Source organism: Hyperolius riggenbachi, chromosome 3 (assembly GCF_040937935.1).
Source record: "Hyperolius riggenbachi isolate aHypRig1 chromosome 3, aHypRig1.pri, whole genome shotgun sequence".
NCBI lineage: Eukaryota > Metazoa > Chordata > Amphibia > Anura > Hyperoliidae > Hyperolius > Hyperolius riggenbachi.
In genome coordinates, this window is record NC_090648.1 from 7198041 (window position 1) to 7211979 (window position 13939).

A 13939-nucleotide genomic window follows, 5' to 3' on the forward strand; every position below is an offset into this window, starting at 1 on the left:
CTGTGGAATATGTCAGGGCTATATAAATGTATAATAATTAGGGATGGGACGACGAATCCGGCGAATCCACGAATCCCCCGAATATTGGGAAATATTCGAGATTCGTGGATTCGAATCCCGACGCCATTTTCCACTTTGCGAATCCGCCGAATCCCGACGCTGCATCGCCGCGCATCCGCCGCTCGCACTCGTCCTCGTCCTCCTCTGAGCCCCCCCCCCCGCGTCTCCTCCGCCCGCCCCGCGCCTCCTCCGCCCGCCCGCATACATTGTATCAACTCACCTGTCCAGTGGAGCGCAGAGCGGCAGACCTCTCGCTCACTTCCTGGTTCCCTCTAGTGACGGCTTTTACAATGACGTCATCAGTAAAAGCCGGTCCGGCCACTAGAGGGAACCGAGAAGTAACGACGAGGTCTGCCGCTCTGCGCTCCACTGGACAGGTGAGTTGATACTTATGCAGGCACGGGGAACGGAGGAGGCCGTGGGGGTGAGCGGAGGAGGCACGGGGGGGGGGGGGGGGGGAGGGGGAGCGACACCTACCTACCTACCTACCTCTATACCTACCTCTATACCTACCTCTATACCTACCTAAAGGCCCCCTATAGGTACCTACCTACCTACCCGCCACTATACCTACCTACCTACAGGCCCCTATACCTACCTAAAGGATACGTACCTACCTACCTACCTACCACTATCCCTACCTACCTACAGGCCCCTATACCTACCTAAAGGCCCCCTATATGTACCTACCTACCTACCTAAAGGCCCCTATACCTACCTACCTAAAGGCCCCTATATACCTATCTACCTACATATCTACCTATACTTAAGGCCCTATACCCTGCTACCTATACTGAAGGTCCCTTTAACTACCTACCTACCTACCTACAGGACATTATACCTACCTACCGGCCACTATACCTACCTACCTACAGGCCACTATACCTACCTAAAGGCCCCCTATACGTACCTACCTACCTAAAGGCCCCCTATACGTACCTACCTACCTAAAGGCCCCTATACCTACCTACCTACCTAAAGGCCCCTATACGTACGTACGTACCTACCTACCTACCTACCTAAAGGCCCCTATACCTACCTACAGGCCTCTATACCTACCTACCTACCTACCTAAAGGCCCCTATACCTACCTAAAGGCCCCCTATACGTGCCTACCTACCTAAAGGCCCCTATACCTACCTACCTACAGGCCACTATACCTACCTACCTACATACCTACCTATACTTAACCCCCTTGGCGGTATGAAAAATACCGCCAGGGGGAAGCGCAGCAGTTTTTTTTTTTTTTTATCATGTAGTGAGCCGAGGGCTCGCTACATGATAGCCGCTGCTCAGCGGCATCCCCCCGCCCGCTTCGATCGCCTTCGGCGATCACCGATCAGGAAATCCCGTTCAAAGAACGGGATTTCCTGGAGGGCTTCCCCCGTCGCCATGGCGACGGGGCGGGATGACGTCACCGACGTCAGCGACGTCGGGACGTCATTGGGAGACCCGATCCACCCCTCGGCGCTGCCTGGCACTGATTGGCCAGGCAGCGCTCGAGGTCTGGGGGGGGGGGGGGGAGGCGCGCGCCGCACCGGATAGCGGCGATCGGGCGCGCGGCGGCGGCGATCGGGGTGCTGGCGCAGCTAGCAAAGTGCTAGCTGCGTCCAGCAAAAAAAAAAATTAAGTAAATCAGCCCAGCAGGGCCTGAGCGGCACCCTCCGGCGGCTTACCCCGTGTCACACACGGGGTTACCGCTAAGGAGGTTAAGGCCCTATACCCTGCTACCTATACTGAAGGTCCCTTTAACTACCTACCTACCTACAGGACACTATACCTACCTACCTACTGGCCACTATACCTACCTACCTACAGGCCACTATACCTACCTACCTACATACCTACCTATACTTAAGGCCCTATACCCTGCTACCTATACTGAAGGTCCCTTTAACTACCTACCTACCTACAGGACACTATACCTACCTACCTACTGGCCACTATACCTACCTACCTACAGGCCACTATACCTACCTAAAGGCCCCCTATACGTACCTACCTACCTACCTACCTAAAGGCCCCTATACCTACCTACATACCTACCTATACTTAAGGCCCTATACCCTGCTACCTATACTGAAGGTTCCTTTACCTACCTAAAGGCCCCTATACCTACCTACATACCTACCTATAATTAAGGCCTCTATATACCCTGTTACCTATACTGAAGGCTCATATACCCTGCTACCTATACTGAAGGCCCATATATCCTGCTACCTATACTGAAGGCCTATATACCCTGCTACCTATACTGAAGGCCCATATACCCTGCTACCTATATTGAAGGCCCATATACCCTGCTACCTATACTGAAGGCCTATATACCCTGCTACCTATACTGAAGGCCTATATACCCTGCTACCTATACTGAAGGCCCATATACCCTGCTACCTATACTGAAGTCCCATATACCCTGCTACCTATACTGAAGTCCCATATACCCTGCTACCTATACTGAAGGCCCATATACCCTGCTACCTATACTGAAGGCCTATATACCCTGCTACCTATACTGAAGGCCTATATACCCTGCTACCTATACTGAAGGCCCATATACCTTGCTACCTATACTGCAGGCCCCTATACCTTGCTACCTATACTGAAAGCTACCAATATTGAAGGCACCCATACCTAGCTAGCTATACTGAAGGCACCTTTACCTCGCTACCTATATTGCGGGCAACTATACCACGGATCGCACAATTCTTATGTGCAGGATTCGTTAGATTCGGGATTCGAAAGGTTCGAGATATTCGAGAACCTTTTCAGATTCGGATTCGAAAAAATTGTGGATTCGTCCCATCCCTAACAATAATAATAGTGTGTGACTGCAGTGAGGACAGAGTGTAAGCTCCTCTGGTGCAGAGACTGATGGGAATGGATCAGTGATCTCTGTACAGCACTGTGGTATATGTCAGAGCTATATAAATCCTACTAATATAATAAATGGGAAAGTTCGGATGTTTGGATGTTTGGATGTTTGTTACTCGATCACGCAAAAATGGCTGAACGGATTTGAATGAAATTTGGCCCACACATAGTACATTACCTGGAATAAAGTATAGGATACTTGTTATTCCCATAACCAAAAAGGGGGCAGAGACAAATACACATTTCACTGGGAAATGTAAACTGCAGCCATTCTTACACTGTTAATGGCAGGGTTCTCAAACTTTGCACAGTTGGTCATTGGGTGACTGGGATTAATATTCAGAAAGGTGGGTGGAGTCTATAAAAGCCAATCAAAATTAACCTATTGATTTTCAAGGGGAATATTTACATTGCTGCCATTCTTGCACTGTTAATGGCACAAGCCTCAAACCTGGTACAGTTGATCATTGGGTGACTAGGGTTCAATTTCAGAAAGGGGGTGGAGCGACAAACAGCCAATTAAATTTGTTTCATTTTAATGCACATTATTGATGCCAAACACTGCAAAGCTCACAAACTTGGTAATTGAGTAATTGATTAATTGTGTGTGAGGGTTAGAAAAGTGGGCACAGCCAACACCAGTCAAATACATAAGCGGGCAACACCGGGTCATAAGTGGGCGGAGACAAATACAAATTTTACTGGGAAAATGTAAACAGCAGCCATTCTTACACTGTTAATGGTAGGGTTCTCAAACTTTGCACAGTTGGTTACTGGGTGACTGGGATTAATATTCAGAAAGGTGGGTGGAGCCTACAAAAGTCAATAAAAAATTACCTATTGATTTTTCAGGGGAATATGTCATTGCTGCCATTCTTGCACTGTTAATGGCACAAGCCTCAAGCCTGGTACAGTTGATCATTGGGTGACTGGGGTTTAAATTTATAAAAGGGGGTGGAGCCACAAACAGCCAATATGATTTGTTTCATTTTAATGCAGGTTATTGATGCCAAAGACCGCAAAGCTCACAAACTTGGTCATTGAGTAATTGATTAATTGTGTGTTAGGGTTAGGAAAAGTGGGCGCAGCCAGCACCTGCAAAATACATAATCGGGCAATGTCGGGTCATCAGTAGGAGGAGGCAAATGCAAATTTCACTGAGAAAATGTAAACTGCAGCAATTCTTACACTTTTGATGGTAGGGTTCTCAAACTGTGCACAATTGGTCACTGGGTGACTGGGATTAATATTCATAGAAGTGGGTGGAGCCTACAAAAGCTAATCAAAATTCACGTATTGATTTTTAAGGGGAATATGTAATTGCTACCATTCTTGCACTGTTATTGGCACAAGCCTTAAACCTGGTAGAGTTGGTAATTGGGTGACTGGGGTTCAAATTCAGACAAAGGGGTGGAGCCACAAACAGCCAATCAGATTTGTTTAATCTCAATGCAAATTATTGATGCCAAAGACAGCAAAGCTCACAAACTTGGTTATTGAGTAATTGTGTGTTAGGGTTAGAAATAGTAGGCGGAGCCAACACCAGCCAAATATATACCTGAACAATGTTAGGAAATAAGTGGGTGGAGAAAAATACAAATTTCATTGCGCAAATGTAAACTGCACCCATTCTTACACTGTTAATGGTAGGGTTCTCAAACTTTGCACAGTTGGTCACTGGGTGACTGGGAATAATATTCAGAAAAGTGGGTGGAGCCTAGAAAAGCCAATCAAAATCCACCTATTGATTTTTAAGGGGAATATTTAATTGCTGCCATTCTTGCACTGTTAATGGCACAAGCCTCTTGCACTGTTAATCACCTGTACCTGGTACAGTTGGCCATTGGGTGACGTGGCTTCAAATTCAGAAAAGGGGTGGAGCCACATCCAATCAGATTAATTTTATTTCATTGCAAATTATTGATGCCAAAGACCGCAAAGCTCACATACTTGGTCATTAAGTAATTGTGTGTTAGGGTTATAAAAGTGGGCGGAGCCAACACTAGCCAAATACATACCTGGGCAACGCCGGGCATCCAGCTAGTGTATAATAATAATAGTGTGTGACTGCGGTGAGGACATTAGAGTGTAAGCTCCTCTGGTGCAGAGACTGATGGGAATGGATCAGTGATCTCTGTACAGCACTGTGGTATATGTCAGAGCTATAGAAATGTATAATAATAATAATAGTGTGTCACTGCGGTGAGGACATTAGAGTGTAAGCTCCTCTGGTGCAGAGATTGATGGGAATGGATCAGTGATCTCTGTACAATGCTGTGGTATATGTCAGAGCTATATAAATGTATAATAATAATAGTGTGTGACTGTGGTGAGGACATTAGAGTGTAAGCTCCTCTGGTGCAGAGACTGATGGGAATGGAGCAGTGATATCTGTACAGCGCTGTGGTATATGTCAGGGCTATATAATGTATAATAATAATAGTGTGTGACTGTGGTGAGGACATTAGAGTGTAAGTTCCTCTGGTGCAGAGACTGATGGGAATGGATCAGTGATCTCTGTACAGTGCTGTGGAATATGTCAGAGCTATATAAATGTATAATAATAATAGTGTGTGACTGTGGTGAGGACATTAGAGTGTAAGCTCCTCTGGTGCAGAGGCTGATGGGAATGGATCAGTGATCTCTGTACAATGCTGTGGAATATGTCAGAGCTATATAAATGTATAATAATAATAGTGTGTGACTGTGGTGAGGACATTAGAGTGTAAGCTCCTCTGGTGCAGAGACTGATGGGAATGGATCAGTGATCTCTGTACAGTGCTGTGGAATATGTCAGAGCTATATACATGTATAATAATAGTGTGTGACTGTGGTGAGGACATTAGAGTGTAAGCTCCTCTGGTGCAGAGACTGATGGGAATGGATCAGTGATCTCTGTACAGTGCTGTGGAATATGTCAGAGCTATATACATGTATAATAATAGTGTGTGACTGTGGTGAGGACATTAGAGTGTAAGCTCCTCTGGTGCAGAGACTGATGGGAATGGATCAGTGGTCTCTGTGCAGCGCTGTGGAATATGTCAGAGCTATATAAATATATAATAATAATTACAAGCTGGTAAATATACAAAGGATTGCCCCCTGCAGGGTCTGTGGGAAAACTCTGCTCTTTCCCTAATGTAAAGACTGCATGTAGACAGCTACATAAGGTATTTCATAGGTTGAAAACTTTTTGACAGTCCCTAAACTCCAGGAGGGCTGCCTGTAGCTTGTGTGAGAGGCTGACCATCCCTTACATTCTCCACACCCCTATGGACTAGAGATGGGAAGTCCAGATCTTTTCAATGATTCGGATGATTCGAATCGGATCATTGAAAAGATCCGGATCTTTGATCCGAATCTCGGATCACTTTACTAGGGAAGCATTGGGGGGGGGGGGGGGGGGGGGGGGGTGAAATGACTAGCAGGACAGGACTTTCCCTGCAGTGGACAGACAGAGAAGGGGGGGATGGTGGACCAAGAAGGGCAGGGAGTGGGCAGAGAAGGGAGGAGGTGGACAGAGAAGGGACGAGCAGAGAGCAGAAATGTTTTTTTGCACACATTACCCACATGTTGCAATCATGTGCTTTAAATATATTTCAGCTATATGTTCAGGACAGGAGACACATTACATGCAAGTAGCCTGTGTGATGTGGGATTGCAATACAGATACACTATCTGCTCTATCTCAGTCTCTCCACTCCTCCTCACCATTGTTTCCCCCCTTCCCCTAGTGCTGGCTGGAAGGGGGGCAATCTCCCCCCAGGCTGCCGTTCATTCAGTGATTTAGGGCCGGTCCAGTGCCTTGTGTATTCAGGTTTGTTGTTGTAAGGCAATGTGAAACACTGGCTAGCTGATAAAAGTGCAATTAAAGGGCAGGCAAGCTGGTAAATATACACAGTATGATGCAGAGCTTGGGCTGCCTGCAGTATGTAGTGTTGGTTGTGGTATAGCGGTTAAGACAGCTGACTACCAAGCACTCAGACCTGGATTCAATTCCCGGCCATGGTATGTAAGCTGGCTTTTAAAAGCCTACAATTCCCTGGATGAGTCCCTCTGGGAGGAGGGAGTGAGGGAGTCTAAGTAAATTTTCCTTAGCAGCATCTGTCAGCAGCTGTCCCTTAACTAATTAGTGCAGGCAGACTAGTGAGTAAAATGGCACAAGGACCTTGCCTTTTATAAAGGGGGGTGGGGCTCCAGGAGTGAGTGCAGTCTGATTGGCAACAATGTGCCTGCTGACTGTCATATAAAGGGTCAAAGTTCTGCTCAATAGTGCATTATGGGGCGAACCGAACTTCCGCAAAAGTTTGCCTTCCCTAGGCGAACGCGAACCACCAAAGTTCGCCAGCGAACCGTTCGCTACATCTCTACTTCTGGACCTTTCAGGAATCCCCCCTTAAAAATCCTGCGTTTGCCCCTTTGATATGTACAGCAGCAGTTTCCCCCTCCTCCATGTATCATATCACACATAACAATGTAAAGAATCAGGCTACATGACTTAATTTGATTATCTGGCACTCTGTGTGATGATGTCACTGGTGTGAGATGAGGTCACACAGCAGAGGTCACGTGTCTCTTGTCATCGTAGAGGTGAAATGGACACAGAAGCATTTTGTCTGAACTGATTAACATAATGCGCTTTATAAATGGATCCGATAAAAGGTCCTCTCTGTGTGAGTTCAAGGATAAACCGACTTCTGACATAAATATAACAAATCAGATCTAACCTGTCCCCGATCTGCCCCCCCTGCAGATCCTGGACCCCCAGACTGACTGCCCCCTGCAGATCCTGGACCCCCAGACTGACTGCCCCCCGCAGATCCCAGACCCCCAGACTGCCTGCCCCCTGCAGATCCCAGACCCCCAGACTGTCTGCCCCCTGCAGATCCCGGATCCCCAGACTGTCTGCCCCCTGCAGATCCCGGACCCCCAGACTGTCTGCCCCCTGCAGATCCCGGACCCCCAGACTGCCCCCTGCAGATCCCGGACCCCAGACTGACTGCCCCTGCAGATCTCGAACCCCCAGACTGTCTGCCCCCTGCAGATCCCGGACCCCCAGACTGTCTGCCCCCTGCAGATCTCGGACCCCCAGACTGCCCCCTGCAGATCCCGGACCCCAGACTGACTGCCCCTGCAGATCCCGAACCCCCAGACTGCCCCCTGCAGATCCCGGACCCCCAGACTGACTGCCCCCTGCAGATCCCGGACCCCCAGACTGTCTGCCCCCTGCAGATCCCAGACCCCCAGACTGTCTGCCCCCTGCAGATCCCGGACCCCCAGACTGTCTGCCCCCTGCAGATCCCGGACCCCCAGACTGCCCCCTGCAGATCCCGGACCCCCAGGCTGCCCCCTGCAGATCCCGGACCCCCAGACTGACTGCCCCCTGCAGATCCCGGACCCCCAGACTGTCTGCCCCCTGCAGATCCCAAACCCCCAGACTGACTGCCCCCTGCAGATCCCAGACCCCCTGACTGCCTGTCCCCTGTAGATCCCAGACCCTCAGACTGTCTGCCAACTGAAGGTGATGATTGTAATCTCTTCCTTTCCTGCCTGTGCCCTGAATACTCCTCAGACCTGATGTGCAGATCACAGATATCTGCAGCGCAGGGAGCAGAGGAAGATGGTGGACTGGACAGCCCATATAGAAGCACTGGTGTACAGGATGCACAGGCTGCTGGTGAATAACAGGCAGCCAGGAGGGCTATTTATAAGATTTGTCTTATTGTATATGGGATGAATTATATGTAGAAGCTTTCCAGAGGCGCCAATAGAATAAAAGTCACTTAAACGAGCTTAAAACCGATGGGGCAGTGGTGGGCCTATTCCATCCATGCAGACAAAGCAAACAAAGCAAGGACTGTGGCATCAACAGTCAAACAACAATTTATTTATACTCCACAGTAAAAATAGGCATTAAATCGTTTAAGTGACTTTTATTCTATTGGCGCCTCTGGAAAGCTTCTACATATTGCTAAGTCCACCCTTGGTGGAGGGTTGTACCCATCTTCTTCCCATCTACAGAGAGCGACATTTAATCCTGAGTGGGGTCAGGTTAATCTCCCCACCTGCCTTCACAGTGGTTGCCTAATGGTAACCCTGGTTTGTGAGTATTACATTGTTATATTACTCATTATTAATTTCCATCTATACAATATCACACTATTGGGCTCTTGGTGTCCCCCCTCCCTTTATGGGATAAATTATGACAGGGGGGTTTAGAGTTGAGGAGGAAGTTAGTTCCCAGTCATTCCTCACCGTTCTCACTCCTCTCTGTCTCCGGCAGCTCAGCCACAATGCAGCGAAACCAGGGAGTCTCCCCGAAGCCGTCCCGATGCAGAACTGGGGATTGAGAAATATTGTCATTGTGAGTGAACCCCCATCTTTATCCTCTGCCTCTCTTATCAGCTCCACCCCTCTCCACTTCTCCTCATCCCTCTCCACTCCTCTAATCATATCCTCCCCCTCTCCACTCCTCCTCCACCCCTCTGTGCTCCTCATCCCACTCCTCTCATCATCTCCTCCCCCTCTCCACTCCTCCTCCACCCCTCTCTGCTCCTCATCCCTCTCCTCCCCCTCTCCACTCCTCCTCCACCCCTCTCTGCTCCTCAATCCTTTCCACTCCTCTCATCTCCTCCCCCTCTCCACTCCTCCTCCACCCCTCTCTGCTCCTCATCCCTCTCCACTCCTCTCATCATCTCCTCCCCCTCTCCACTCCTTCTCCACCCCCCTCTGCTCCTCATCCCTCTCCACTCCTCCTCCTCTCTGCTCCTCCTCCACCACTCTCTGCTCCTCATCCCTATCCACTCCTTTCATCATCTCATCCTCCTCTCCACTCCTCCTCTGCCCCCTGTGCTCCTCCATCCCTCTCCACTCTCCTCATCATCTCATCCTCTTCTCCACTCCTCCTCCGCCCCCTGTGCTCCTCATCCCTCTCCACTCCTTTCATCATCTCCTCTCCACTCCTCCTCCGCCCCCTGTGCTCCTCCATCCCTCTCCACTCCTTTCATCATCTCATCCTCCTCTCCACTCCTCCTCCACCCCTCTCTACTACTCATCCCTCTCCACTCCTCTCATCTCCTCCTCTCCACTCCTCCTCCACCCCTCTCTACTTCTCATCCCTCTCCACTCCTCATCCCTCTCCACTCCTCTCATCATCTCCTCCTCCTCTCCACTCCTCCTCCATCCCTCTCTGCTCCTCATCCCTCTCCCCACCTCTCATCATCTCCTCCTCCTCTCCTCCTCCATCCCTCTCTGTTCCTCATCCCTCTCCACTCCTCTAATCATCTCCTCCCCTCTTCATTCCCCCCCCTCTCTGCTCCTCATCCCTCTCCACTCCTCTCATCTCCTCCCCTCTCCACTCCTTCTCCACCCCCCTCTGCTCCTCATCCCTCTCCACTCCTCCTCCTCCACCCCTCTCTGCTCCTCATCCCTATCCACTCCTTTCATCATCTCATCCTCCTCTCCACTCCTCCTCCACACCTCTGTGCTCCTCCATCCCTCTCCACTCCTTTCATCATCTCCTCCTCCTTTCCACTCCTCTCATCATCTCATCCTCCTCTCCACTCCTCCTCCACCCCTCTCTACTACTCATCCCTCTCTACTCCTCTCATCATCTCCTCCTCTCCACTCCTCCTCCACCCCTCTCTACTACTCATCCCTCTCTACTCCTCTCATCATCTCCTCCTCTCCACTCCTCCTCCACCCCTCTCTACTCCTCATCCCTCTCCACTCCTCTCATCATCTCCTCCTCTCCACTCCTCCTCCACCCCTCTCTACTCCTCATCCCTCTCCACTCCTCTCATCATCTCCTCCTCCTCTCCGCCTCCATCCCTCTCTGATCATCATCCCTCTCCACTCCTCTTATCATGTCCTCCCCCTCTCCATTCCTCCTCCACCCCTCTCTGGTCCTCATCCCTCTCCACTCCTCTCATCCTCTCCTCCTCCATCCCTCTCTGCTCCTCCATCCCTCTATGTTCCTCATCCCTCTCCTCCTCTCACCACTCCTCTCCTCTCCCCCTCTCCACTCCTCCTCCACCCCTTTCTGCTGCTTATCCCTCTCTTTTTCCCTCTCCACTCCTCTCATCATCTCCTCCCCCTCTCCACTCCTCCTCCATCCCTCTCTGCTCCTCCATCCCACTCTGTTCCTCATCCCTCTCCTCCTCTCTCCATTGCTCTCCTCTCCCCCTCTCCACTCCTCCTCCACCCCTTACTGCTCCTTATCCCTCTCCACTCCTCTCATCATCTCCTCCCCCTCTCCACTCCTCCTCCATCCCTCTCTGCTCCTCCATCCCTCTCTGTTCCTCATCCCTCTCCTCCTCTCTCCATTCCTCTCCTCTCCTCCTCCACCCCTTACTGCTCCGAGTCCTTATCCCTCTCCTTTTCCCTCTCCACTCCTCTCATCTCCTCCCCCTCTCCACTCCTCCTCCATCCCTCTCTGCCCCTCCATCCCTCTCTGCTCCATATCCCTCTCCTTCTCTCTCCACTCCACTCCACTCCTCTCCCCCTCTTCCCTTCTCTACCACCCCACTTTCTCTCTTCCATCCAATCCTCTCCATTCTTTGCCTGTCACCCCCCCCCCCCAACCTTTATTTCTCTCCTCACCCTCCCCTCATATCCTTTCCCTACTCATCTCCCCCTTCTCTCCTCAACTTTTCTCTCTCCCTTCCCTCCCCTCTTTCCTTCCACTCATTTACTCTCCTCCTCTTTCTCCTCTGTCTTCCTCCTCTCCAGACATCAGCAGAAGACGACTCTCAGATACCTAGTTCTGCCTCACCACCACTCTTTCCCTCTCCCTCCTTGTCTCTCTCCCTGTTTCTCCCCCCCCCCCCTCCCCTCTCACCTTCCTCAGTCAAATGGATGAAGTGGGTTATCTTTTCATATTCAGCCAGTTCCTGGGAAAGCAGAGATAAGAGTAACTGAGAGTCAGTAGTAACATCACCCGCACATAAATATTAATGTATCTTTCATGTGTATAGTGCTCGTCTGACACTCCTCACCCCCTCATCTCTGTATGTGGCTCGGTCATTTCCCCACCACCCTGTCACCTTGGACTCTGCTCCTTCCTTCATTCCACACATCCAGAACACCCAGCCACACACAGGTTCTGCAGACCATAGCTGGAATGAGTAGCCTGTGTTCCCAATGAGAGGACCTGTCTACTTGGATGATGGGTGTTGGGCGATGACCACTATTGTTGGGGTGACCAGAAGGTTCTGCTGTTTGGTGTGCTGCATGTTTCACTGCTTCTAATTATGCCATTTTCTTTCTGATGTGAACTAACAAACACATGGACAACAGACTCCTCCCTCCCGAAAACAGCAGAAAATCCAGGTTCTGGAAGCATGAATCTTGGCCACTGTCTTGCTGTCTAAATATGGTCAGTGCCAAGAACACAATCTCTATCTGTATGAATAGCACCAAATGTGAAGCCTGGCGGACAAGGATTGATGGCCTAGGGTAGTTGTTTTGGTTTGTGATGGACTCCTTAATTCCAGTGAAGGTGAACCCTAATGCTACAACATACACTTATATTCTACAAAACTGCATGCTGTTAAATTGCTTGTTTCAGCAAAACAATACCGTGAAGTAAAATTGAAAGTATTATAACAAGATTTGGCCTCCTGTAAGCCATTTTGCCACACTTCCATTGTCCTATACATTAATACTGGTTCTCTTCTTTCACACGGTTTCATGAGCTTAGAATGTGGAGTTGGGGATGATTTGTGCTGCCTCCTGAATAAGAGATGAGGCTGTGTGTATCTCACAAGTCTAACTAACCTGGAGTTATAACCTGCAATTACTAATACAAATACCTCTAGAAATAATTACAGACTAAAGGAACTTCTCTATTTAGGAAATAATAAGTTAAGTTATATGTCTGAACCCAATTGGTGGTCAGGGTAGGTGGAATAATTAGAATTTATAATTTATTCCAAAGTGTCTAGTATCTGCCTGGCCCTATGCCTTCCTCGGCAGACATATTGTATTGTCTCCTGTACAGTAAATAAACCTACACTATACTTCCAAGAGACTGACTGGTAATATTTCACAACAACCTCCTCCTAAGACAAGCCGCCCCTTGTCTGAAGTGGGATAACCTGTGTCACTGCAAAGAGCCCAGAATCAAACTCCTTCTAGCAACTTTTAAATTAACTGGCTTGACAACTATGAACCGGACTTCCAAGACCAGACCTTGGCTTCACTAATATGGTGCTCTGCAGCCATGTTCCACAACTTACCAGACGTCTTTCCAGAGGAGCGGAGGGAGAGGTGCCAATGGTTGAAATAACAGGGAATGAATTGTGTCAGCAAAAAAACAGGTTCAAAATATGGTGCAAAATAACTGGTTTTCATAACACAGTCCAAAACATGTGGTGACGTGACTCCAATCCTCACACTGCATTGACCACCACCAACGATGACCATAGGAGCTGCTGATCAGATACCAGATACACCAATATTACTGGTACAACTACACTCGGCACAGCATCCTACGACCATGCAGAGATCCACAGTATTCAGCCAATCAGTAATAGTAATAGTAACCCAGACAGCATGAGAGGATAGACACTGAAGGTGGAGGTGCCCAAAGATATAAAACAATACAAATCTGTTCAAAAAGTAGAGGCAGTAGTTAGTTTACCTCTCCTGAAGAGCAATAGCCAATACAACCTTGTAGTAGTAATTCCATTTCTCAATACCGTGACACATTGCACTACTGGCTCCTGTGTATTTCTGTGTCTTTTTGGTCTTTGGATTCTCTGGGTCTATCCTTCTCCAAGATAAAATGATACAGTCCTTCTAAGAATACTTCGGAGGTATATGGATCTTTCTCTGGTGGTAAGATCCAGTACTGAGCATAGTCAGGCCTGTAAGCTTGAATTGTGAATTCTTTGATGGTGGATGTCAGGGTCTGAAGATCTGATGTCCTCCTGAGTCACATCACTCCATGCTTGTGAGATGAAAAGTCCAACAATCACATATTGAGCCTGAATATAGAACAGGG

The 13939-nt window shown here is 49.0% G+C and overlaps 1 protein-coding gene across 1 annotated transcript in view; it reads right to left on the reverse strand.

Annotated features, from left to right (window-relative positions):
- Positions 1-13939, reverse strand: part of LOC137560838 (thialysine N-epsilon-acetyltransferase-like) — a 68197-nt gene that overhangs the window by 29433 nt on the left and 24825 nt on the right. Inside the window, exons 3-4 of the mRNA XM_068271973.1 lie at positions 11774-11825; positions 9190-9273 (exon numbers count right to left, since the gene is read on the reverse strand). Of these exons, the coding sequence (XP_068128074.1) occupies positions 9190-9273; positions 11774-11825 (136 nt within the window). The remainder of the gene's footprint in view (positions 1-9189; positions 9274-11773; positions 11826-13939) is intronic.